We start from the raw sequence: 25,062 nt of genomic DNA, 5'->3' as shown, positions 1-25,062 counted from the left end.
CCCATTTAGCTTTTTGTTTGTGATCGTTTTTCCTCTTTTCCCGTTTGCTTTCCGCCGGGTACCGATTTCGTTCCTTGGATAGGCGATATCGGGATATAAATATCACAGGGCAAGCTGGGATTGATTTTTATCGGTGGGGCCGGTGACATCTGTCAACAATGAATACATCATAACTGCAAAGCCTGCTTGAGTCTTAGACAAAGCCGATTTATGCGACGTGGAGAAGAGGTGATGCTGACGTCCACTTTGGGTTCGGCGCTGGATTCTATCTGGGTATCTAACTAAATATCGTACAAATAATCGCTCATGCTTTGTCAATCTCCATCGGCTCCGTTGGAGGGGCTGCTCGGGATGCCGCTGGCGTGGGTGTCGAAGGAGCCTCGGTGAGTGCATTCCCTGGTGTCTCGGCCTGGCCCTCATCGGTCAGTTTCACTGTACCTGGTCCCGGCTTGCCTGTAAACCGCTCGGGTACTCCACGGGCTGCCTCGGCCGGCCCGACAAAGCATCCCAGCATCGAACTCCAAATATACCCCTCCGATAGCATACGGCGGATTTGGCTATATGCATATGAATTGGCGTAAGGGAGAGCGGTCTCTGGATCGCGGTAACGCGAAGGCAATGAAGTGATGACGCATAGAGATGACGAGATTTCTATTATGTAGGGTTAGCCTTATTCCTAAAATTTCAAAATGATACATACTTGTCAAACGGCCGAGCTTTTTGGCGTTGAAGTACATGCTGTATTTGCGATTGTTGGCGGTCGCATAGTCAAAGTTCTCCAAGATCGTAAGACAGCGTCCCGTCTGCTCAATCACTGGAGGGGGTTCTGGAATCTCTGGTGCTGGTTCCTTCACCAATCCATTTGATAATTGTGATTCGGACGGTAATGTGGATGGTTGGTTTAGGCTCCGGACTATGGCGTTTTCGGGCACCGTGGCTTGACTGGTGGCTGCAGGAGCCGGCAAGGCTTGAGGGGCCAGTGAGACTTCAGAGCTAACAGCCGTGGCCGATTCAACTGGCCGAGACCCATCCAATGGCGGTGGTTCTGGCACAGTCGTCCCAGCTGCATGTGCTATAGGCTCTGCAGAAGTCGGTTGGGCAGCAACGTGCGGAGTGGCCAAGCTTGTTTGGTCCGTTGATTCTAGAACTTTTTGATTTTTCGTAGAATCTGCAGCCGCTGCAGCCACTGTTGAATCAATATCCATAGCATCCTCGGTTTTGGTGGGTACATCAGGCGATTTTTGAATAGAGCCATTATCCGCAGAAATCGATGTATGATGAGACGCTGGAATTTCCACAGCAAACCTCAATCTCCCATAATTCTTGGACTCCGAGGATTGCCCTTCAGCTGTGATGGATTGATCTTGCTCAGGAGGTACTGATGTATTTGCGTCAACACTTGGAGCTTTTTCCATAGCATTGTCCTTGCCCTGCTCGGTGGAAGTTTCCATGATTGTCTTCGTCTCTGGGATTCCATCTGGTTGGCCAGCATTCGCCCCGGACACTAAGGGGGTGTTTGTGTTCTCTGCAGTGTCTGTATTCTCTGCGGTCGGGGCAGCATTCTCGGGTGGCTTGTTTCCAGTCGGTTGGTCCACGGTGAACGTCGAAGGAGGTAGAGATTCTGGTGGCCCAACAACTACATGGAAGTATGGTGGTTGTGATGTGCCTGTGGTTGACCCCAGTGCCTTCAACTCTGCCGCAGCCTTCTCTTTATCTTCCTTCTCTTTCTTTTTCTTCCTCAGTTCATCTTTATCTACCTTCGGTCTGATGTCGATTTTGCCCACCCGGGTGAGACGCCCGTTCGTCCATGTAGCCACACCACTCCAGTAGGAAATCACCGGACCGTCAAGACGACGATTTTGTAGTGCTTCAATCCTCGCTCGTCTTTCGTCCGCTTTTCGTTTTTCCGAAAGCTCCCAGCGGTTGAGACTTTTGCTATTGAGCCGCTCTACTCTTGCTGCCTCCGCAAGATGGTCTTCCTGGGTCATCTGCTTCGGTTTCAAATGGGCCTTCCGCTTCTCTGCCTCCTTCATTGTAGCGATGATGCGGACTCGTTTTTCCTGGCTGTCCTTCAGACGAGCATGCGTAAGCTCCTTGTTGACCATGGTCTGTCGACGTGATGATTGCCGAGTAGGCCCATCCTCCACAGTGGGAATCCACGAGATGCGCTCCGACTTTTTCTTCGGACGAGGGGCGGCGGACATGGTGGACGGAGCGGTCGGATCAATCTTGACTCGTTTGCGCAAGGTCTGGAATCGGAGATCATTCTGGGCTCTGCGCTTCTTGCGTTCGTCTTTTTGTAGTTTCTGTTCGCCCTCGTAGTCGTTCTGCGCGTTCGGCCCTTGGTCTTCATCCTCGTCCGACGATTCAAGCAACTCGTCCTCTGCATCAGGGTCGGCCACATCCGCAAACTCATTATCGTCTTCGACTTCCTCAAATAGAAGCGACAAGTCATCATCGGCAGCGGCTTCAAGGAGGGCCGACATGTGCAGTCCTGCGGTGCTTCGTTTCGCGCGTCCTCTGACCAATGACTCCACGGGCATCTCCTCTCCCTCCGAAGACTGGACCGCAGACGATGGGTCTTCTTCCATTATGTCGGCCATGGTGTTACTGGTGGCAGGTGCCTTAGAACGGACGATTAAGCATCAGACGCGAGAGGGGACGCGCGCGCGACAGACTATGCTTTGCGTGTCAATGATCAGCATAAATTAGAAAAAAATCAAAGCATATAGAATTTGGATTCTGCCACACAATTAAATGAGCTGTTGGAGTGATGGGAAGATACCGCTGCGGGCTGGCAAGGAGAGTGGCGCGAAAGAAAAGTCGATGCCTCAGGCGTGTAGAAATCATCCGACCAATGGTCTTTACTAACGTGTTTACATGACTTTGAAGCAACGACACAAGATTTCTCTGATTGTTATTTGGTCCTACCTCCATTGCACAGTGACTGATACTACTCAGCTTTTATCTAGAAGTGATGATCTACCTTTTATGTACTACGATGAGCCACCCTGTTCAACCGTACCGAATGCTTCTGAAAGCTTGGCAAACACCTTGAAGATCCGGAGAGCATTCTTCAAGGCTCGACAGATAGCCAAAGCCTAGTCTATTTACGTCTCCAACACAGCCACCACGACCCATGACCAACCCCAGAGGGCCCCAGCTGACGCCTCTGGCAAGGAAGAAGGACGGGGACACGTACCTGATCCATATCCCTTGCAACCAAAACACAGCCTTTGGTTTCAAACCCCAGTCAGTTCTCCTTACATGACTAGTTGCATCTCATCCCCCAGGGATATCTTCGTATTCGCCATGAAGTCTCATATGTATCCTGTCACGGATTCAAGCGTCGAGACATGACGCACCGGAAGGCGGGGCCTTTTTCGTTTCCACTCCTGTCTGCCTTTTCTTGCTTATGCCATGAGCCCTTTTCTTCCGAAAGAAAACCTTGAATTGGACATTTGGAGGGCATGGGGTTGTAAGGGCCTTGTATCTGTACTAAACGTATACCTTTTTAGATTTGTTGATATCTCACCATGTTCAGCCAGAATGGAGTCTTCTAAATTAATGTCATGCGCCGTGCCATTGCCAGACGCTTGGAGGAATTGCCGATTCCTTATATTTTTGTTCCCGTTTGGTTATTTCGACGTTGAATGTACAGACGTGCAGGAAGTAAGTACTTTATAGATGCCTGTCTAGTACTAATGCACCTTGGATGTACCAATACTAGATAGAAAATCAAACCGCCTAGAGTGTCATAGACTAAATCAATCCAATTCCATTCCATTCAATCAGATTTCGTATTTTCAACCAAATTCATCCGAATCAACAATCGAATTGTGGGTGAAGCTGAAGGAGGGCCCTCCACCAACCACAGCCATCTTCCTCGGGCATCCGGCCAGCTCCCCAACATCTCTTCTCCTTCCTTTCCTCTCCCCTTCTCATCCTCCCTTTGACTTCTTCCTCACTTCTCTTTTTTTCTTCTTTTGCTTTCTGCATTCTTAGGGTGAATTCGACTTTCGGTTAGTGTTGATGACACTTTCGGAGCGCAACACTAACTCACTTTCCAGCCACCTCGATCCCTTTGGACCCGGATCATCCTTTCCATCTTTATTTCTCACTTGACGCACTTTGTGCCAGACCATCTTTGTGAACTTCGCCGTGTTTTTGAGCCTTTGACGACAGAAAAGGACTTTTCTCTTTTTTCTTAGCTCGACTCGATTGCTTTGGGACACCCGCAGATTGTCATACAACCCGAACAAACGGTGAGATTATCATCAAAGACCCCCGACACTGCACCGTGGTGCTTGGATTTGGAAAGCATCAGTCTCGGTACGCAAACATCCCAACGATTCATCTCGGCTTTTTGGAATTGCTTTTCGACCCCTCCCACTTTGCGACCCCCCAATAGCAACACACATTTCGAACACCATCTAATTTCGACTGTTTCCAGTGTGCCCTCGATCCTTCAATCTATCCTTATCCCATGACTCCTATCCCACACTATTGAACGAAGCTACATTTAAGTTCCGACCTTGCTATATTTTGGCATTCGCGCGGAGGTCATATTTGGAAGGGATTCGGGCCCTGCCTTGCTGAAGGTATAAAGTGATAATCCATAATTTGCCGGTTTCGCGGCCTGACGGTCAGATGAATTTCAATTACATCCCAACCACCCAACCCATGTCGGGTACCTCGACGGGGCGCAGCTCTCCTAGCGATGTGGCCGGGTCTGGGAACTCAAGAATGTCCTTCGGGCCTTCTTCGGGGTCCATTGGAAGTTTGAGGCCCGGGGCTGGCTCCCCTTCTCATGATTTGGCATCACGTCTGTACTCGAAGCGGTAGGTTTGCTTCTTTACTTCCTGTGGGATATAACAGACACCGCGACAATTGGCTGATACTTTGACTGTTCAAGCAGAGCCCGTGAAATTCAAGCTCAAGAAGGCCTTTCTCCTAGTATTTGGGGACCCCCTACCAGCGGCCATTCAACCCCGCTTCGCGAGAATATTCCCGAATCGCCGAGTCAAGATAGTTTTCCAGATTTGATTCCTACCAGCAATGGCGCCATGGACAGCCCTGGTCGCCGAGCTCGCGCTGGAACGGTTCCATCTCGTTTTCCTCCGATGGGCACACTGAATGAGATGGATTTTCAGCAGTCTTATATGCCACAGACTTCACGACCAACACCCTCAACTAGTCCGTTTAGACCTCCCGGTGTTTCCGGGATAGATACGAGTTCTATCGCGAGTTCGACTGGTGTGGCCAATCCGGCATCGCTATCTCGCCTTCGAGCTGGCTCGATGCCGCAAAAAAGCAACTTCTTGGGAGGTGGCGGTCCCTTCGGTCCATCACTGTTTTCAACCAACTGGTCGACGGGTCGGGAGAGAGCTACAACTTTAACTAGTATTCGATCTTCGGAAGGGCCGACTTCGCCTAGCCACTCATCTTTCTCGAGGGATGGACTCGCGGACACCGATGTGAAGACTTTGGATTATCTGGGACTCGCTGAGACCCCGCAACACGGAATGGCCTCCTATGGACGTCCGTCTATGGAAGCTTTGATGCAACAGCAGCAGCAGCAAGCTTCTGCGCTGCCGCCACTCTTGGCTGAGTTGGCGATGATGAAGAGCAATAATCGATTCCGATCATACTCTGTCAATGCCAAGGAGAAGTACGCCGATGACGAGGATCTTGAATACGAGAACCGCTACTCCCAACTTCCCTCGGGTACTATGACGCCGACCGCCGCCGCGACCGCCGCGCAACTTGCCGCCACACAGGCCCAGATCCACCAGCATAATCTCGCGGTCCAAGCTTTTGCCAGCCATGCCTCTGTCAGCCGACCCCGGGCGCGAACTGCTGGCATTTTGGAGGCACCTCCCCAGCGATCATCCATCCGCAATTACCTTGCTACACCTTCCCGCCTCGACAGCAGTTTCAGTGCTGCTGATCTGCAGATTCCCGAGAATGGTGAATACGACGAATTATCCGAGGCAGTTCAGCTGATGCATCTCAGCGGTAACGGTATTCCCGCTATGGGTGGCCGACCGGCCGGCGAGATGGCAGATGAGAACAACCAGGATGGGCCTACGCGGGCACTTTGGATTGGTAGCATTCCCGTGTCCACCACTGTCACGTCTCTGGAGGCCATCTTTGGTATGTATGGAAAGATCGAGTCTACCCGTGTTCTCACTCACAAGAACTGCGGGTTTGTCAACTTCGATCGCCTTGACAGCGCCGTGCAAGCCAAATCGCTGCTCAATGGAAAGGAAATTTTCCCAGGCGCAGGCCCCGTCAGAATTGGTTACGCCAAGGTCCCTGGTGCATCGGCCACCGGTACTCCTGGTGCAAACGGCACCCAGTCATCTCCCACTCCTGACCCGAACTTCAGATCAAATGTTGCAGCGACAGATGGGCCGGATCGCGCGGATACTAATGTTATCCCTCAGATTCCCGCTCTGGCTGATCTGTTGCCTGAGATGGTGCAAATTGTGCAAGAATTCGGCGCCAGTGATGATGACCTGAAGAACATCACGGCAAGCATCCAGACCTCCATCGCGTTCAAGGCTTTCAAGGATGAAATCCCCTCGGTCCAGGAAACGAGTCAGTCCCGGATGTTCGACGCCCCTCGTCTCCGTGACATCCGGAAGCGCATTGACAATGGTGCATGCTCGATCCAAGAAATTGAGGAGACTGCCGAGGCCATGCTCCCTGAGGTTGCAGAGTTAGCGTCCGATTATTTGGGCAACACCGTGGTTCAGAAACTGTTTGAGTTCTGCTCTGAATCTACCAAGGAGCAGATGCTGTCTCACATTGCACCACATCTCTCCGAAATTGGTGTTCACAAGAATGGAACCTGGGCTGCGCAGAAGATCATCGATGTCGCGAAGACTCCTGGACAGATGCAGTTAATTGTTGATGCTCTCCGCCCTTATACTGTTCCTCTTTTCTTGGATCAGTATGGAAACTATGTCTTGCAATGCTGCCTGCGATTTGCCAGTCCCTTCAATAGCTTTATTTTCGAGTCCATGCTCAGCCGAATGTGGGAAATCGCCCAGGGACGTTTCGGCGCCCGAGCGATGCGGGCTTGTCTCGAAAGCCACCATGCCACCAAGGATCAGCAGCGGATGCTTGCATCTGCTATCGCTCTCCACAGTGTGCAGTTGGCTACTAATGCCAATGGAGCTCTTTTGCTCACTTGGTTCCTTGACACGTGCACATTCCCTCGCCGCCGAACAGTATTGGCCCCGAGACTTGTGCCTCACCTTGTTCACCTCTGCACCCACAAGGTTGCCTACCTGACGGTTCTCAAGGTGATCAACCAGCGCAACGAGCCGGATGCTCGAGACATTGTTCTGAAGGCACTCTTCTTCAGTCCCGGCGATGAAGTTTTGGAGAAGATTCTGAGCGACCAGACATCTGGTGCGACTCTGATCTTCAAGGTCTTGACCACCCCATTCTTTGACGAGTCTATGCGGACTGAGGTCGTGAAAAACGTTTCCAAGGTCCTCACAAAGCTCAAGGCTTCCCCAAGCCAAGGCTATAAGCGTCTGATGGATGAAGTGGGCCTGTCCTCACGAGGTAGCGGTCGGGAGCATCACCATGGACGTGAGCACTCCACCCCGGAGAAATCGCAACACCGTCAATCCTCTCGTCATGGAAGCACAGGTTATCCAGCCCAGCCATCCATTGACCGACAACAGTACAATGGGCAGTTTACTCCCAACACGTTTGGCCAGAACCCGGACAACCGCCCTATCTCCGCCGATCAATCCAACCCCCCGCCCCTTGATCCATATTCCAACGGGCTCGGAAACCACATGAACGGTCTTGCCAGTATAGGTGGATACAGCCAGGAACCCCTGAGCCAGCAACAGCTGCAATACCAAGCCTTCCTCGCCGCACAGGCTCGCGGTGTTCCCACGGGCTATCCTGCCATGCCGGGCGCCAACTACGGCTACCCAGCTGGTTCGACCATCGATAACCTGCGATCTCTACAGTCGCAACAGGCTTCTCCCCTCCCCGGACCGGGCCAGATGAGTCCGATGCTCCAGAACAACTACCAACAGTTCAGCCCTGTTGTCAATCCTGCCCAGATGTATCAATACCCTCCGCAATACTACCCCCAGGCACAGCCTGTGCAGGGACAGTCGGGCGGAGGCCGACGTGGACGGGTGAGTTCATTCTCGGATCGGCCCTAAACCGTATAATCCGCCGATACTAACGTGCATGCTTGCGTCCAGCGTTGATCCCATCTTCGTATGATTTCTAATCGATCTACCTTACCATCTACATGTATAAATTTTCTTGATCATCTTTTCTTCTTTTTTTCTCATTTTTGAAGTTTCTCATGGAGACCAAGCGGGTTTATCCAGCTACGTGTTGTGATTTCACCGTCCTATCTCTTCACCCTGATCGGACGCTGGATCGCCGGCAGGGGAGAACGGACCCGGGAGACGAACTGGATACGCATGGGGAATCGGTGGTGAAAAAGTCTTGTGTCTCTTCTGGGTGGAGGCCCAGTTTTGTATCTTCGGCGTTTTTGAATGACCTTGTATCTTTTGATCTTACGATAGGACTTCTCTTCTGCCTGTTGTCTTAGATCGAGATTTGGCTGCCTAGTGGAGCATAGTGAATTGATGCAGATGTAAAAAACACTATCTCGTAGTGAATGTAAATAAATCGGATTGAATGAGTCAACTTTGTCAACATCCTTTGAATTCATGAGGCTGAGCTCCACAACTACCCGGTGCACTGCAATCCACAGCTTATTTTCACCATCGCCAACCAACCATGGCAAGAGAATGACCAGTATGAGCAATACTATACAAGAGGAGACTGCAATTCTCTTCCAGGATAAAAATATATACCTCATCGATATCCCGCATTCAATCGCGCTCGCACAAGAGGGGAGGCCAACATCACAACAACCAACCTCAGAATCATTAAGAACAGAAAAGAGCACGCATAAGAATATACTGAATCTACTTTCATGCTCACCTATCAAAGAGCCATTCCCCTCTACCGAGCCCAAAAAGCCAGCTGCGCTCGCTAATCTCCTCAACACCATTCCCATCTCTGAGAGACGGTTCCACTCGGAACTGATACTGCCACTCGTGAGGGATTCCCTCGAAACTATCAAGGCTGGGTGTTCCCATGATCGCCGGTGGTGTGAGGCACGAGCTGTGCCTAGTGAATCTCCAAATTATGATAGCAGAATGCCGAATCAGAAGCGGCGGCGGGGAAATGATTATATATGCTTAGAGTCTGCGGATGACGGTGTTTCGACTCAAAATGAGCCACCAATAATTCTGTCGACTACCTCACCGAACGACTTCGAGGCTTTATCAGATCTTGCTATTGTCAAGAATCCATCACCAGAGCCCGCAATCATCAGGGTTGGAAGCTGCCATCGCGACGAAGCGGATTCCCCTCCGTGCGAATATATGGCACCACCTAAATCGAGCTTTGTGCTTTGTACACTACCTCTATTCCAAACTGAGATCTACCGCCCATCTACATCCAATAACTATCCCATCCCCGGGCTCCCGCACCACCAAAAGTTCAATCTCATCCTCATGGACCCGCCGTGGCCAAACAAATCCGTGCGACGCAGCGGACACTACCAAACACACCACTATTCCGAGATGGATGTGCTTACCAAAGGATTACGAGATATTCTCCGTGTGCACTCGCACGACCCCAGCACAAAGCAGGGGCTACGCCAAGAAACCCATACCGAACCGATCCAAAGCGAACAGTCTATAGCTGCTATATGGATCACGAATGCGGAAAAGGCCCGGCGAGCAGCATACGAGGCCCTGACCGGCGCGGGCTTTTGCATCTGCGAGGAATGGATCTGGGTCAAGACTACGTGGGACGGACAGCCGATCTCAGCACTGGACGGGCTCTGGCGAAAACCGTATGAGATTCTTGTCATTGGCCGCAAGGGTGACCATAGTATCAATGTCAATGTCAACGCTAACGCCAACAATGCTACATCTCTGTCTCAAATGGATGACCTGACGCGGATGAGTGCGACCATTACCACGAGACGAGTCATCGCTGCGGTTCCGGACTTGCATTCTCGTAAACCGAACCTGAAGTCGATTTTTGAGAATGTGTTTTTCACGGATGCTGGTCGGTGCCAGGAGTATTCTGCCCTCGAGGTGTTTGCGCGCAACTTGACGGCTGGTTGGTGGGCTGCTGGTAATGAGGTCCTCCGGTTTAATGCTCGTGAGTGCTGGGTCGAGCTTGGCAGATAGAGAATACAGTCATGCATGAATGTGCATATGCAAATCAGGTTTTCAGGTCAGCCAGGTTCATTTCGTAGATTTACGACTTCCAGACTTCCAATGCTGTCAACAAGTGGGTACAATTGACTCAACGCTTATTGGAGGGTCATTAAACTTGGCTCAGGTTGTATATGTGTGATGCATACATGTACATAGAGGCGGTCTGATCCTAGGGCTACCATCGTGGACATGCTTATTCTCACGGGAACTGATTTCCTCCCGATCAGCGCGGCAGGAGTTCCGCGCTGACAAAGTACAATATAAAAAAAACCCCTGTAGAATTACACACCAAGGGACTCAATTACAATAATAAAATAGTACCAGGACTTCTCTCACACTACATATCTTCCCAGAAACGCGGGAGACACACTCTCTCGCTTAGACTGACCTGTGTGACCCCCAAACCTGCCGACCAAATTCAGCTTCATCGAATTGACAGAATTTACCAGACACAAATCTTCTGTCTATGATTTCTTAGAAATGGCTAAGGATCACGAAAATGGTTCAGGGGTCAAGAAGAGCTCGGATCGTCCAAAATGCTTCACCAGCACATTTCAAGAGGTTCTCTTCGTCCTAACTGCCACAATGGCCATTGGCCAGCAGTCCTTCTTCCAGGGCTGTATCGTGGGCGTGACAGCATCTATTGGCAAGGATTTGCACATGAATTCCGCTGAAATCACTTGGATCAACGCCGGTGCCTCGTACGTTTTCCCCACATTTTTCTACGGGATTTCCCCGGGTTTCTGAATCCGATCTCTTTCCGACCCCATATACGGAGTCCATACATCACAAAACAAAACATGCAAACACATAACTAACCATGCACTCAAATACCACAGCCTCACCAGCGGCGCCTTCCTACTCACCTTCGGGAAGCTAGCCGACATGTTCGGACGCAAGATGCTCTTCACCATCGGCATGGGCGGTTTCACCATCTCGCTACTCATCGCGGGATTCGCTACAAATGCCATCTACATGGATGTCTTCTCGGGGATTTTAGGTCTATTCGCAGCTGCTGTCGTTCCACCCGCGGTCGGTGCCTTAGGCGCTACTTACGAGAAGCCCTCGAAGCGGAAGAACCTTGCCTTTGCCTGCTTCAGCGCGGGCAACCCGCTCGGGTTTGTTGGCGGCATGATCATCTCCGGTGTTGCGGCGCATTTGGCTAACTGGCGCGCTTCGTTCTGGGCACTCGCGGTTGTTTATGCTATCTTTACCGTTCTGACTGTATGGACGGTGCCGGCTGATGGGTTTGCGAGGACGCCTTTGAGTGTCAAGGCTTTGAAGCAGTTTGATATTCTCGGGATGGCGTTGGTTGTTGTTGGGTTTGCGTTCTTTTCGAGTTCGCTTTCGTATGTTTTTCCCTCGTGGATTGGATACTTTCTTGGACTTCCCGCTGACGGTTTTGATAGTCTGGCTGCAGATGCACCCGATGGCTGGAAAACTGGATACGTCCTTGCTCTGTTTATTGTGGGCTTTTTCCTTCTCCTGGCGTTCCTGTATTGGCAGTCCGTTGCTCCACACCCTCTGATGCCTCTTTGGGTCTGGCGAGATCGTAATTTCTCTCTTGTATGTGTTCGACTTTCTCATGTGCAGATCGAAACTAACTGTTCAGCTCATTGGAACTTGCTGTCTTGGCTTCATGGGCTTCTCTGCCACCAGCTTCTACCTCGCTCTATATCTTCAAAACGTGAAACATCTTTCTGCCCTAGAGATCACCGTCCAGCTACTCCCAATGGTTGTCAGCGGCGTGCTGGTCAATGTTGTCTGCGGTCTGCTTCTGCATCGCGTAAGCAACAAAGTACTTACCGGCATCGGAGCGCTGGCGTATACAGCTTCGTTCCTTATCCTGAGTTTCATGAAACAAGATGCTACCTACTGGGCGTTTATCTTCCCAGGGCTAGTGCTTGTCGTTGTTGGTGCTGACATTCAGTTCAACGTCACAAATGTACGTTCAGCCCCGCATGTCCTTTCTACTTCTTGATTCCTTGTCTTTCAGCAGTATGTTCCGTCTTTGAGGTATTGACTTCATTCAGATGTATGTGATGTCCACCCTTCCACCATCCGAGCAATCCATCGCCGGCGGCATCTTCAACACCGTCAACAAGTTGTGTAGCAACCTGGGTCTTGGCATTGCTACCTCCGTGCAGAGCTCAGTCGCCCTTCGCATGACTGCCTCCTCGCCTGCTATTCGGCCTTATCTCTCGGTTTATTGGTTTGCGGCTGCGGCTTCAGGGGTGTCTTTGGTTTTGGTTCCGTTCTTGACAATTGGTAAACAGGGCAATGATGTTTCGCAAAATGACCAGTTGATCCTCGAGGAGGCCGGTGAGAAGACAGATGTCACTGCTAAGACTATTTCTGTGATTTCTTCTGCTGTTGATATCGCGGAGCATGAGAAGAGGTAGGTAACTAGTTTACTGGGAAAATTAGCCCAGAAAAGGGTCGGCATTGTGATTGAGAGCAAATGCGTGGGATACCTGAATACACCAGATATATCTGGGATTGTAGCATATCTCAGTATATCCCAACTTTTCTTTCAGCAATTCCAGACATATCATTAAATGTACCTAATAACATACTGTCTTCAAGGCACAGCCCGAGAAAGACATAGTATCTATCCGAATACCAGATCCAGAAACACGAAAGCAAACTCTTCACCGACCCATGCTCTAATCAAACAAAGGTCCCAAACTAACCAAACTAAACCTCAAATCCGGATTCCCACCCTGCGCCTCCATTTTCAAAAACCTCCTGACCCCTAACTCCAACGCAGCCTCACTAAGCGCATCCTCCCCCTCCTTCAAGACCCCCCTAGCTAACGGCCCCTTCCTCCTCCCGTCTAATTCCCAAAGCGTCCCGTCTAGCCCCCTAACAAAGGCAACGAAATGCAGATCTACATTATCCTCCGCCAACGGCGCAGCGGTATCCCCCAGTTTCGCCGCATCCGCATGAGCACTCTCCAACGCCTTACTCTCATACAGCAGATCTGCGCGCTCCACCGGCCCCAACGCTTCCGCCTCCCGGAGCAGGGTATCCAAGTCCGAGCCAGCAACGACATGTTTCCTCGCCTCGCCATTTGCGACCACGTGCAGCAGGCCGATCAGCCCGCATGCGTTGCGGATCGTCTGCTTGAACCACATTACCGGCTCAGCGGGGCCGGAGCCGGTGTAGGTGTCTTTGGGGGCATCTTCGGCTTCACGTGAAGCTTCGTAGGTTGCGGAGACGGGGAAGACCAGGAGGAGGGCCTGGGAGGGCCGTGGGACAAAGGCTAGGAGTTCCGGCTCGTCGATCGAGAAAACGTCTGTGAAGCCTAATGTGGGGGCTAGTCCCAGTTGGTGCACTAGGTGGGACATCACTTCCGGATTGTTTTCTGGGATTGGGGTTAGTTTTGGCCCTTGGATTTGGAGGTTTTGGGGTTGGGGTTGGGGTCGAACCTAGTGGCACAAAGGCCTTTTGAGTGGGGGGGACATCGACGTGTGCCATTGTGTTTGATTTTTTGGTGGTGTGTAGATAGGTAAGTGTGTATGTAGTATGTCTTTGGGTTAAGGTGAGGGTTAGAAGGATTGCGGGGTTCGGGCGTTTCCACGTTTTCCTGCATGTTCGATGTTAATTACGGAGAAGACTTATAATTGGTTTTATTGGCTTTAATCGGCTCTAGTTGGGCTCTAATTGAGTGAAAGTTCGTTAGAAACAGTATTAGTCTCTTATAAAGTTTAGACAGACAAATTGACAAGAGAATATAAAAATAAATCTGACTCTCCATCGGGCTGGAGTTTCCAAATCAGGAGCATCCCAGAGCCTGAAGAAACAGGCTGCAATGTATGTTTGCCTGGTTTGCAGCTTACGTGTGGCGCGTTTAAGAGTTAGCTAGGTAACACTCAATATTAATAGTTAGCCACCGATCCTTAATAGATCCTCAATAGATCCTAATAACAGATCCAACCGGCTAAGTTGATTTGGGTAATTCTCCACTGACCTGTCAAACAGAAAGCATTCAGATCGCCCATTTCTCGACAGCCTTAAAAGGAGGGAGTTAATCACCGAGGAGGCACCGAACTTATCCCCCCGTCCCAAAGTGGATGACTAAAAGTGGACGGCTCTGACAAAGGCACGCACTAAGTGGGCGGCTGCATACTCCGTGCTCGCCGGACCCAGAAAGCCCTTTGTTATTCAAGACATTTAGTACGGAGTACACGCCGTTAGTGTCGGGTTGATGATCATGATCGCCACTTTGCCTGCTCAAAACTATCGGACCTTCCGAATACATCTAGTGTCCCACCAGTAACGATGGGATTGGTATCTGATTTCCCGTCGGACCCATTCCAATTTCGGAGGCTCGCAGGAAAATGGAAACGGGGCCTGGTTAAACAAGGCTATGGACATAAGATTACCAGATGCTCCATAGCGTCGACCCAACGACATGGTAGCTTTTGTTCACCCCTGCCGATAACTTCCCGAGCACTAGGAATAGTGAAACATCGGTGGGACTTCTCATGGAGAAAAATTGGGTTTTTGCGAGTCCATGTTTCTCCTATACGCCATGCTTGGAAGTCCCAAGATCATGATATTTCACACCCGTATATTCGCGTGACCTGACAGGGGTGGTGCAATCTAGCGGCTCTTCACTCAGTTTATACGCGTGGAGAAAGCCACGACTGTTGTCGATCACCACGAGGTGGGCTTAGTGCTGTTTTTCCGTGGAGACTAAAAAAGCATCTTTGACAAGCTAAGGGCTAGAAGGGCTAAAACGTTCTAGTTCTGCTTTACTCGCCCCTGTATTTTGTGGCTTCTCGTGGCCCGTGACATAGGAGGGTGTTCTTTTATTAAGAATCCTTCTCCACCACTTTGAAATCCTTCCGGTATGACAGGCATTCAAGATGACAGACGAACAGCAGAGAAAAATGGCATGCCAGACCGTGGCAGCGGTCTTTCTGCCCATTGCCACTATAACGGTGGCGCTGCGCATATATGTGCGTGGCTGGATCGTAAAGGCGTTTGGATGGGATGATGGGGTTATGGTTGGCGCAATGGTATGTTCAATATTCTTCAATTCGAGATCTTTCCCAAAACTGTTCTGTGGGGTTGTATCAGAGTCAGAGATCTAACAAGCTCTACCCCAGTTATTCTACGCTATGTTTTGCGGGACTATGATTGGAGGCACAATATACGGCACAGGTTATATGCTTGACCACCTCACTGTCCACAACCGTGTCCTAGCAAAAAAGTACTGGTGGCTCTGCGAGATTGCCTACTGCTTCGCCTCGGTTGGATGCAAGATCTCCGTCTGCATCTTCCTCATGCGCATCACTATCAAACCCCTCCACATCTGGATCCTCTATACCGTCATGCTCTTGACCGTCCTAGCAGGCCTGGTTTTCATGTTGCTCATGCTCCTCCAGTGTAGGCCGCTGTCATACTTCTGGTTTCAAGTGGCACGCGACGCTAGTATCCACGGCAAATGCATGGATATGAAGGTCATTGTCATCATGACCTACGTTTACAGTGCATTTGCCGCCCTGTGTGATTTCACCGTCGGCTTGTTGCCTATCTTCCTCGTCCACAATCTTCAAATGAAGCGCCAGACCAAGATCGCCGTCATGGCCATCTTAAGCATGGCTTGCATGTATGTTTCAACTCGGGTCTCCGTACTAGTTCTGGATCACTGACAAGAGATTCCATAGTGCTTCATCGGCGGTTATCGTCCGTATGCCCTTCGTCAACGGATTCTACGACCCCGATTTCCTCTGTATGTACCGACTCTCCCGAAAACAAGGCCAACGCACGAACAAAGCTAACCAAATCTTTCACTCTAGACGCAACATACCAAATCGCCATTTGGTCCAATGTCGAAGCCGGCCTCGGAATTACAGCCGGCAGTCTCGCAACCCTCCGACCCCTCCTCCGCATGTGGACGGGCTCCCACTCAGATCCATATTACAATAACAACTCCGGGTTCCCCTCCGCGTTCCCCGGCGGACGCTCACGGTCTGCCTCGCGCCAATTGGGTGGATGTGATAACCGTCCGTTTCCTTTGGGCTCGCTGGATGACAGCGGTCATCGCTTGAGACCGGATAAGCTTGCTGTCACTGTTACGACTATCCACAGTCAGAGGGATCCTAATGATCTTTACTCCACGAGCCCGACTAGCAGCGAGGAGAGGCTGACTTCGGATCGGTCATCGCCTCGGGATATTGGGTTGGGGATTCACCGCACGTTCGAGGTTACGCAGACTTCAACGGAGAGGATTGATTCTGAAAGGATAGCTGTGAGGGAACATGTATAAGTGACCCACGTATAACATGACTCAAAATAATATATACTAATATCTTGTTATCGAATTGGTCCGTTCGGGTTGTATAAAGTCATTCTATTGACTCGTGAAGAATGAGTTCCATCATTCATTACAACTTTTGGTCATGCCTCAAGCAGCTCTCTTATATTCACGAGGTTGCTTCCCCTGCTTCAACGGCTCAAAAATATCCGTCCACAGCTCATTGGCCTCGCCCAGGAAGTATGTCAAATCAACATCGGCCAGACTAGCATCCCCATCCCCAGACAAAGTCTCAAGCTGCGAGATCAAGTTCTCCAGCCCAAACGCCTTGCCCGTTGCCTGCGTTGCACCAGCTTCGAGCATAACATTGACAACATGAATATGGAAATGGTAGTAAGTCGGTTGATCTAAAATTCAAAGTCAGCAAAAAAACCACCAACGTAACGAAATGCAACTCACAATGAACGTAAAGCTTAATCTGCTCCTCCTCCAAACCAGGATACATAGAAACCGTAGCCTCCAGCACCCTCCCCCTCAAATATTTCAACCAAGGCACAAAACTCTTCTTCAGATCCCTCAAACTCCAAATATCCCTCCTCTGCACCAAAGCCAACAAATGCAATGACCCGATACTCTTCCGATCCCAGTTCAAATCCGGTAACATCAGAAACCCATCATCAGGCCCGAGCCCCTCATCCCGCAGAACCACATCCTCCTGCTCAGTCCTGCCCTCAAGAATATTAAACACCCAGTTCAGCCGCCCCTCCTCGCGCTTCGCCTGCATGAACGGTCGCACGTGCGCACGGTATATCTCCGCCGTCTCCGTGACCATGCGCAGATGCTGGTCCGAGTACTTCTTGATGTGCTGTGCGGTGCATGGCCAGATGAGGTTGAGTTTGAGGTCTTGCTGGGGGTTCGCGGCTTCCGCGGGAGTGGTCGGGGCCGTGTTGTTGGCGTTTGATGACGCGAGATACCAGCGGTAGATGTCGTTGTCGCCTAGGTTGTTGACTCGCGAGATTGCGGCGTGGAAGGCTTGTAGCACGGCGAGGGATTCCGTTTCGAATGCCGCGCGCTCGGCTATTAGGATGCCTTGCGTGTTGTCGATTGTGCCTAGGAGGGCGATTCGTCGGCCATTTTGGTCTGGGTTTCTTTTAGTTCATTGAGGCTGCGGGGTAGGAGGTGGATGGGTCGGACCTTGTTTGAGGAGCTTGCTCACTTGAAATTTGGTGATTAGTGCCTCTGGGGCGAGCTTGCCGGTGCCTGCAGAGTCGGCCATGTTAAGCTTTCAATGTGGGTATGGCTATGTAGTTAAGTTCAAGATGTTGACGATTTACTCAGCTTTATCGGGTGGGGCGGTCAGGCTTATCTTAGATCTTCAAGCTATCAGATGGAATATATGTTGCAATGCCTCGATATCAGTATATAATGCTGCAAAGTTGCTTTGATGTCAGTTTCAAGCAAAAGTAAATGTATATCACAAAATTATGCTACCAGATGCACTGATCTACAGCCTGAAATCTATAGAAATCCCCCATTGACTCCACTCTAACCCAACAAGCCCTCAGGCAGTAGCAGACTCCTTTCCAGTCTTCCCTGATGTTAGGGTTGTATGCATCTAAGACAATCAGAAAAGAACCAGGGCAAAAGAATAACCCGAATAGATCATAATAGATGGGAATAAAACATACCGCGTCCGCAAACTGCAGCCACTCCTCCACTCCCTTGACAAAAGTGTCATCTGCCGCAGGAATAGCCTCATGTCCCCATACTACAAACTCATCAAAGGTCCTCTGAATCTCCATAATCTTCACTGGTTCCTCGGGTTCAGCCTCTGCATCCTCAGCGCCGTCATTGTCTGCCGGTTGAGCTGCAGGTAACACACGGTCTGTGTGTGTTGCGACTACACCTATATATTTTCAATGGTATAATCAGCCAATTATGATTCAATTACCGTTTTTGTATATCCGGAACCCTCATTTGGATGTTCTCTCATACCTTGATAGCCATCAGGAAGGGCGACGCGCCGACCTCGAAGTTTGCGTCCGCGGAAATATGTCGTTTGTGTATTATCTGGATATGAAGAAATGTTAGTTCTGGTTTGTACATTAGTCTAGCTGGATTTTCTCCATCTAGGGCTGTCTGTCTTGCATGCCTTTTTCGTCTTGCACTGTCCAATACCGATCCAGTGAATCAACTGGCCCATCGTGGTGAATCCGGCATGGAATGATATTTGGCACACATTGCAGAGCCGAGTCATTCTTCTCGGATTGTGAGCTCGCTTTTGCGCAAGGCTGGATGGCGTACATGTCGGGCATTGTCTTGGTTGCTCTTCGTAGAGGACGATTCTGAGTGACGAGGCAGTAACGGTATAAACCAGGATATTTTCTGGGCCTAATTGTTTTCCAATCTGTTCCTATGTTGATCAAGTCTGGATAAGAGAGGTATTGCCTGGGTTCCGCGGTCTGGGTGGTTGCGCTGATTCTTGCAAAAGATTGGACGTGAGGCGCGACGCGTTCTCCCCGTTCTCCGTTAAGTGGAAATTCGAGGATCGACTGCAAATTTATCTATTTATCCCTACGTATATTGTAGAAGTTTTAATGCGTTTAAATTCGTACTCGTACAAGTAAAAAATACAGCTAATTCTCGTGGAAATGCAAAACAATTCAATTGGCAATGATCGGGGTATACATGTACAGAGTGTCTAAGCATGTCTCGAAAGCTATATCGAATATTTAACTACATCAACGCTTGCGTGTGGTCTTCTTCTTCTTCTTCTTTTTCTGGCCCTCACCCTTCTCCCTGTTGTCGGCAATCATCCGAGCAGGCCATTTCTTCAAGTGCTCCCGCTCAAACGCATCCTTCTCCCGGCGATACAAAGCCATCGTAGCCCGAGCATCTTCCACACTAGAATGCGCTCCGTCCTGGATCTTGATTCCCAAGAACTCCTCAGCCAAAATCTTCAAACGTGGTGATCCACCACCTGCGATCCTCCGATATGGCGGGTGCTTGCTCGTGTCTCGGATGTCGCGCTTAGGATGGCTGAGAAGGAGAACGTCCAAATCATTGCTGACAGCATGGCCGACGAGAATGCGGTCCTTCAAGATATCTGCGATTTCTTTCTGAACGTGCTCAAGGGCCCTTGCCTCCACCATGTGCTTCGGGGCAATCCCGCTCACATGTGTGCGCCAATCTGTGACCATCTCCTTCGGCCGCACGTACGAATCGTATATTTGGTCGCCGTTGAAGTTCACGACACTGACGCGGGCAAGTGCAGAGTCGCTGTCGGGATTTGGTCCGACGCCCACCATTTCGCAATCCATCGCGACGTATTTCCCTAGTTCGGCACTGCAGCTGGATAGTTAGTATTGATATCGAAGGACGGGCCAAATAGTATGGCTGTCCGTCTGTGCCCTGGCACTTACCTTGGTGAACGGCCTTCATTCTCCTTGTGACGCGAACTCGTCTCGATCTTTGGAGCGGACGCATCGGCTGAATCGCCGGTCTCTTTCTTATCAGACATTCTCTTGCGCTTGAGGGTTGGTTTGGCGTCTCGGTTATATGGCTTTTGCTTCTCGGTCAACTTTCGTTTCTTCACAATGCCATTTCCAGAGTCGAGCTCGGAGGGCTTGCGCTTGGCAGTAGGATCCTTCTTCAATGTCGCCTGCAGCTTCTTCCAATTACTGGAAAGCGCCGTCTTGTCCATTCTGTGTTCTGTTGGTGAGAGAAGATGGGAAAGATAAAAAAAGCCGATAAGCAAGTAAATTTTCGGGACCCACTTTTTATTTTGCGGATAGTTGACCAGGCGACTTTTATACAGCGCCATTTGGACTATATATATTATCTTTACGGTTTTTGATTGGGTGTTTAGCGTGTAGTCTTTACTTAATTTAGCTGTAAGTGCTTGAAATATATTGAAATCAAACCCGATCCTAACATCTAACCTTAGGACCACATTATATGTCCAGATAAACAAAATGCACGCGCTTTTAGAGGGAATATGCAGAATCATTCGTACCCAGTCTTGAAATCCTTCGCAGTCCACTTCTCCGTGATCTGTCTTCTGGCCTTGCGTGCCTGGGTGATTGGTGTGCGAGACTCGAGCTTACCTTGAACGATCAAGGTTCGGAATCTGTCATCCAAGAGATTGCCTTCCGGCTTCAAGAGTCGCAGAGAATCCTGCAGCTCGTCAGGAAGCACCAGCTCCAACGGCTGTGCGGGTACACTATAGAGCTTGTTAGTCGCAACATGGACATAGGAAATGAAAAAAAAAACGTACGCCCTCTTGCCACCGAAGGTCTTCTTACGAAGCGCAGTCTCATCACCAGCTTCATCATCATCCGCATCCGATTGATTCTCGCGCTCGAGCTCCCTTTCTTTGATTTGCTCGGCGATCTTGAGAATATGCTGGGCCTGTTCATCTCTCTTTACTCTCGCTGCCTCCCATTTCGCTTTCCCCTCTGCTAGCTTGCGTCGGATGGCCTTGTTGCGCTGTGTCTTGGACTTCCGCTCGGGGCGCTTCTTGTTCAGCCACTCGGACTTCTCGTACTCGCTTTCGAATCCCTCCCAGGCACTCTCATCATCCGACTTCACCTCGCCGTTGTCGTTCTGGGCCTCCTCAATCAAACGCTGCTTCTCAGCTTCCTTGGCCTCTTCCGCCAATCGCAGCTTCTCGGCCTCAACCGCCGCCGCACCATGTGTCTCCAATAGTTTATCCCACTCTTCGAACACAGGGTTGTAACTGGTTCCGCCGTGCGGCACTTTAACAGAGGGGATAGGCTTCCCATTGGCAGCAAGCGAGATCGGGGCGTGTTTTAATGTGCTCGGCTCAACCTTGGGCTTAGGCTTCTGCAGGAAATCAAAGCGAGGGTCGTCGTACTTGAGCGTGGGTTCAGTATCTTCCGCCCACGGATCGTAGAACTCATTTTCGGTCTTCTTGGCCAGAGGGTTTCCCTCCTTCGCTACTTGCTTTAGGCGGAGATATTCCTTCTTGCTAACCCAGTCGCTCTTGGGCTTCTTCGTCTTCGGTTCAATGACTCCGTCGGTGACGTTCGGGTTTACACGCTTCCGGCCGTCCAGGGCGGGGATCATTGACCGCTGGGCAAGGATTTCGTCTGACTTGAGGGGTTTCTTTTGCTTTTTGGCGATAGCCTTGCGTACGTCTTCATTACCAACAGTATCGAGAACGAAGAGCTGATCGGAAGGCTTTTCCGAGATGAGGCCACTAGCAGGAGAAGATAGTTAGGATCTTAATCCACAAGTAAAGAGCAGAAAAAGAGATAATAACGGTAACCCTACCCTGTGATCTCGGCGTCCTTCAGATCGCGCAAACCCTCCTGCACCGCGGTGATATCGACATTCTTGCGCCACGCCTTCTTGCCCTTACGGGAAGTTTGCTTGAATTGCTTCGGGGCATCCACGGAGGTCGACATTGTGGAAAACAACAGAGACAGACAGTCAACGTTGATAGTATGAAAATATTGGCTTATCTTTTTTTCCGGTCCAAAAAAATTCTGGATCTGCTTATCTCAGCACGCGCGGGGGCGGTGATCGCGGTTACCACGTTTACCGCGCTTGGATGAGAACTCGCTTTTCTTCCGCTTCACGCTGCCATCACTTACGGCGCGTGAACTCCCTAGTGCCAGTGGTCGTCATTTTCCATCCTTCTGGTGGCACGCTTGATCTTTTACTATCGCTTTTCGAAAGTTTGACACTGCGCTTAGCGCGATCGCACGCCATGCCTGTCGTCAAAGGAGGTGTCTGGTAAGTGCCACCGTTGGAACTCGCCCTCCAGTTCTCGTCGCTAATATACTCTTAGGACCAATATTGAGGATGAAGTGCTTCGGGCAGCTGTACGTGATATAACTCACTAGGAACCTCTCTAGCCTACGTTTTATGAGCAAAAACTAACTCAATCGCAGGTATCCAAATATGGTCTCAACCAATGGGCTCGAGTCTCCTCCCTGCTCGCACGGAAAACCCCAAAGCAATGCAAGGCGCGATGGATTGAATGGTTGGATCCGGGCATTCGCAAGGTCGAGTGGTCGCGGGAAGAGGACGAGAAACTGCTCCACCTTGCAAAGCTGATGCCCACTCAATGGCGCACTATTGCTCCCATCGTCGGGCGCACTGCCACACAATGTCTTGAACGCTACCAAAAGCTGTTGGATGAAGCTGAATCTCGCGAGAATGACGAGCTCGGTCTCGGAGGACCTGGCGAGGAGAGCGCTGCCCCCAGTGCGGACGATGTCCGTCGCCTGCGGTACGTTGGTTTTCCTAAAGCTCTGTGTTCGTGTTGCTGATACCTTTTAGACCCGGTGAACTCGATCCCGACCCAGAGTCTAAGCCTGCCCGTCCCGATACTATCGACCTGGATGAAGATGAGAAAGAAATGCTGAGCGAAGCGCGTGCTCGTCTCGCTAACACACAGGGTAAAAAGGCCAAACGAAAGGCCCGAGAGCGTCAATTAGAAGAGTCACGTCGACTGGCCGTTCTCCAAAAGCGTCGCGAACTCAAGCATGCCGGTATTAACGTCAAGGTTGTCACGCGGAAGCCCGGTCAGATGGATTACAATGCAGACATTCCATTCGAAAAGCCAGCTGCTCCTGGATTCTACGATACACTCGAGGAGAAAGACCAGAATGAACGCCAACGAGAAGCGTTCGATCCCCGGAAGCAGCAACTCGCAAATAAGAGAAAGGGAGACCAGGACGACGATGCGGAACGGAAGAAGCGCAAGAACGATAAAAGCGGCACTATGGCCGCCTCTGCTGCAGCTGCACGAGCCGGCCAAATGCAGAAGATTCGCGAGGCCGAACAGAGCAGCAAGCGACGGGGTTTGAACTTGCCAGCACCGCAGGTCAGCGAAAGCGAAATGCAAGATATCATCAAGATGGGAATGGCTGGGGATAAAGCTAGTCAAATGACCGCCGATGAAACAGGCACTCGGGGGCTTATTGGAAATTACTCGACTATCGTTGGAGGAACTCCTATCAGAACCCCCCGAGCTGCGCCGGAGGAAGATCGCATCGCTAACGAAATCAAGAACATTCGAGCTTTGACTGAAACTCAGTCTTCCCTCCTGGGAGGGGATAACACACCTCTCCATGAGGGCAGTTCATCAACTGGATTTGATGGCATTGCTCCTCGGCGGCAAGCGATCGTCACTCCCAACCCCATGGCCACGCCATTCCGCCAGGCGAATGGCATGGGTGCGACACCTATGCCCGGTGGTATTGGGGCCGGTGCCACGCCATTGCGCACCCCACGTGACCATTTAGCTCTGAACCGGGAAGAACAGGGTGCCCAGCTCATTGGCAGCACACCCCGAGACATTAAAATGTACGAGAATCTCACTCGCCAACAGGTGCGCAGCAAGCTGGCCTCGCTCCCCAAGCCCAAACAAGCCGAGTGGGAATTAGAGGTTCCATCCGAATCCGCTGAGCCCACCACATCTATGGAGATCAGCGAAGAAGATGCGGCCGAGCGTGATCAGCGTAACAAAGAGGCACGGGAGAAGGCCGCCAAGGCTGAATTCAAGCGTCAATCACAAGTTTACCAGCGAGGCCTGCCTCGTCCCGCTGTTCTCGATATTAACGCTTTGCTGCAACGTGCGTCCCAGGTCACCGGCACCATCGAAGGCCTGATTGCCAACGAAGCCGCCATTTTGATCGCACATGACTCTCGCAAATTCCCCGTCCCCGACGCGCAGATTCAAGGCCAAGCACCAAAGTTAAGCCAATTGGACGACCGTTTCTTGGACGCAGCACGAGCTTCTATTGCCGCTGAGATTGCTTCCACCGAAGCACAGCTGTCCGAATGGCAAGAGAAATTCGACGACGGCTGGTCGTCAGCACGCGCCAAGTCTCTGCCTGGCCTTGAGAACTACGAGGATGACGAGCAGGATCCCTTCCAAGAAGAACAACGCATGATCGCGGCCTTTGATACTGTTCAAACTTCCCTCTTTGATACTGCCGAGCGCGGAAACAAGCTCGAGAAGAAGCTGTCTTTGCACTACGGCGGATACCAGAAGCGGGCTAAGACGCTGCGGTCGAAGATCTTGGAGGCTGGTGCTGCTTTGCCCGCCGCTATAAATGAGCTGGACGCTTTCCGTACACTCCAGATATCTGAGGAGTCGGCTGTGGTCCGGCGACTTGAGAGACTCCGGGAAGCAGTGTCATTTGTTATGCGGCGTGAGCGAGAGGCTCAAGATTTGTACAAGAGCCGAAAAGATGAGCTTGATGAACTTCTTGCCGGGACGGGTACGGTCAATGGATGGCACTAGGTAGTTTACTTCTTTTTTTTTCTGCGTCATGACTACAATATCTTGCTCTTCTGTACAATTACTACCTCAGTCTAATTTGACGAACCGTACGCGGTCATTTTCTGGAAGATATCACCGAGTTATCCAAGTTATAGTATGCCATGAACAGTTTGATAAAGATTTTGCATTGATTTAGCTGCTTCCTTGGTTGATAGTGTCCGAATATTTGAAGGCTGGGG

General features: G+C 50.7%; 12 protein-coding genes across 12 annotated transcripts; 6 read left to right on the top strand and 6 right to left on the bottom strand.

Annotated features, from left to right (window-relative positions):
* Positions 1 to 304: 304 nt before the first annotated feature.
* LCP9604111_8260 (putative signal transducer) lies at positions 305 to 2,603 on the bottom strand (the record flags this gene model as incomplete). Its single annotated transcript, XM_039076384.1, has 2 exons — positions 305 to 651; positions 701 to 2,603. 2 exons carry the CDS (start codon positions 2,601 to 2,603, stop codon positions 305 to 307), a joined length of 2,250 nt encoding a protein of 749 aa, XP_038925839.1.
* A 946-nt stretch (positions 2,604 to 3,549) lies between these two features.
* On the top strand, positions 3,550 to 4,490 carry LCP9604111_8259 (uncharacterized protein; the record flags this gene model as incomplete). Its single annotated transcript, XM_039076382.1, has 5 exons — positions 3,550 to 3,672; positions 3,878 to 4,022; positions 4,071 to 4,133; positions 4,212 to 4,332; positions 4,454 to 4,490. 5 exons carry the CDS (start codon positions 3,550 to 3,552, stop codon positions 4,488 to 4,490), a joined length of 489 nt encoding a protein of 162 aa, XP_038925838.1.
* A 193-nt stretch (positions 4,491 to 4,683) lies between these two features.
* Positions 4,684 to 8,249, top strand: LCP9604111_8258 (putative RNA binding protein Jsn1; the record flags this gene model as incomplete). The annotated part of the gene is made up of 3 exons (XM_039076381.1): positions 4,684 to 4,841; positions 4,919 to 8,174; positions 8,244 to 8,249. The coding sequence occupies 3 exons, from the start codon at positions 4,684 to 4,686 to the stop codon at positions 8,247 to 8,249; spliced, it is 3,420 nt and encodes a 1,139-aa protein (XP_038925837.1).
* A 564-nt stretch (positions 8,250 to 8,813) lies between these two features.
* On the top strand, positions 8,814 to 10,265 carry LCP9604111_8257 (MT-A70 family; the record flags this gene model as incomplete). Its single annotated transcript, XM_039076380.1, has 1 exon — positions 8,814 to 10,265. The coding sequence occupies one exon, from the start codon at positions 8,814 to 8,816 to the stop codon at positions 10,263 to 10,265; it is 1,452 nt and encodes a 483-aa protein (XP_038925836.1).
* Positions 10,266 to 10,880: 615 nt separating this feature from the next.
* Positions 10,881 to 12,697, top strand: LCP9604111_8256 (uncharacterized protein; the record flags this gene model as incomplete). The annotated part of the gene is made up of 5 exons (XM_039076379.1): positions 10,881 to 10,996; positions 11,135 to 11,644; positions 11,705 to 11,861; positions 11,908 to 12,240; positions 12,329 to 12,697. 5 exons carry the CDS (start codon positions 10,881 to 10,883, stop codon positions 12,695 to 12,697), a joined length of 1,485 nt encoding a protein of 494 aa, XP_038925835.1.
* A 264-nt stretch (positions 12,698 to 12,961) lies between these two features.
* LCP9604111_8255 (ubiquitin carboxyl-terminal hydrolase) lies at positions 12,962 to 13,775 on the bottom strand (the record flags this gene model as incomplete). The annotated part of the gene is made up of 2 exons (XM_039076378.1): positions 12,962 to 13,662; positions 13,727 to 13,775. 2 exons carry the CDS (start codon positions 13,773 to 13,775, stop codon positions 12,962 to 12,964), a joined length of 750 nt encoding a protein of 249 aa, XP_038925834.1.
* A 1,394-nt stretch (positions 13,776 to 15,169) lies between these two features.
* LCP9604111_8254 (putative integral membrane protein) lies at positions 15,170 to 16,575 on the top strand (the record flags this gene model as incomplete). The annotated part of the gene is made up of 4 exons (XM_039076377.1): positions 15,170 to 15,322; positions 15,413 to 15,915; positions 15,974 to 16,038; positions 16,106 to 16,575. 4 exons carry the CDS (start codon positions 15,170 to 15,172, stop codon positions 16,573 to 16,575), a joined length of 1,191 nt encoding a protein of 396 aa, XP_038925833.1.
* A 138-nt stretch (positions 16,576 to 16,713) lies between these two features.
* LCP9604111_8253 (putative mRNA decapping hydrolase) lies at positions 16,714 to 17,839 on the bottom strand (the record flags this gene model as incomplete). The annotated part of the gene is made up of 3 exons (XM_039076376.1): positions 16,714 to 16,970; positions 17,023 to 17,703; positions 17,758 to 17,839. The coding sequence occupies 3 exons, from the start codon at positions 17,837 to 17,839 to the stop codon at positions 16,714 to 16,716; spliced, it is 1,020 nt and encodes a 339-aa protein (XP_038925832.1).
* Positions 17,840 to 18,124: 285 nt separating this feature from the next.
* LCP9604111_8252 (ribonuclease H2 subunit C) lies at positions 18,125 to 18,869 on the bottom strand (the record flags this gene model as incomplete). The annotated part of the gene is made up of 4 exons (XM_039076375.1): positions 18,125 to 18,178; positions 18,252 to 18,469; positions 18,559 to 18,633; positions 18,716 to 18,869. The coding sequence occupies 4 exons, from the start codon at positions 18,867 to 18,869 to the stop codon at positions 18,125 to 18,127; spliced, it is 501 nt and encodes a 166-aa protein (XP_038925831.1).
* A 435-nt stretch (positions 18,870 to 19,304) lies between these two features.
* On the bottom strand, positions 19,305 to 20,266 carry rex4 (putative 3'-5' exonuclease; the record flags this gene model as incomplete). The annotated part of the gene is made up of 2 exons (XM_039076374.1): positions 19,305 to 19,908; positions 19,986 to 20,266. 2 exons carry the CDS (start codon positions 20,264 to 20,266, stop codon positions 19,305 to 19,307), a joined length of 885 nt encoding a protein of 294 aa, XP_038925830.1.
* Positions 20,267 to 20,568: 302 nt separating this feature from the next.
* Positions 20,569 to 21,992, bottom strand: LCP9604111_8250 (ribosome biogenesis protein NOP53; the record flags this gene model as incomplete). The annotated part of the gene is made up of 3 exons (XM_039076373.1): positions 20,569 to 20,785; positions 20,840 to 21,784; positions 21,859 to 21,992. 3 exons carry the CDS (start codon positions 21,990 to 21,992, stop codon positions 20,569 to 20,571), a joined length of 1,296 nt encoding a protein of 431 aa, XP_038925829.1.
* Positions 21,993 to 22,297: 305 nt separating this feature from the next.
* cef1 (putative cell division control protein (Cdc5)) lies at positions 22,298 to 24,844 on the top strand (the record flags this gene model as incomplete). The annotated part of the gene is made up of 4 exons (XM_039076371.1): positions 22,298 to 22,323; positions 22,379 to 22,412; positions 22,482 to 22,822; positions 22,873 to 24,844. 4 exons carry the CDS (start codon positions 22,298 to 22,300, stop codon positions 24,842 to 24,844), a joined length of 2,373 nt encoding a protein of 790 aa, XP_038925828.1.
* Positions 24,845 to 25,062: the final 218 nt, after the last annotated feature.

This window comes from Penicillium roqueforti (assembly GCF_015533775.1).
Source record: "Penicillium roqueforti strain LCP96 04111 chromosome Unknown scaffold_30, whole genome shotgun sequence".
In the NCBI taxonomy this organism is placed as follows: domain Eukaryota; kingdom Fungi; phylum Ascomycota; class Eurotiomycetes; order Eurotiales; family Aspergillaceae; genus Penicillium; species Penicillium roqueforti.
Note: the sequence above shows the minus strand (reverse complement) of the source record. Positions and strands in the feature narration are given on the sequence as shown.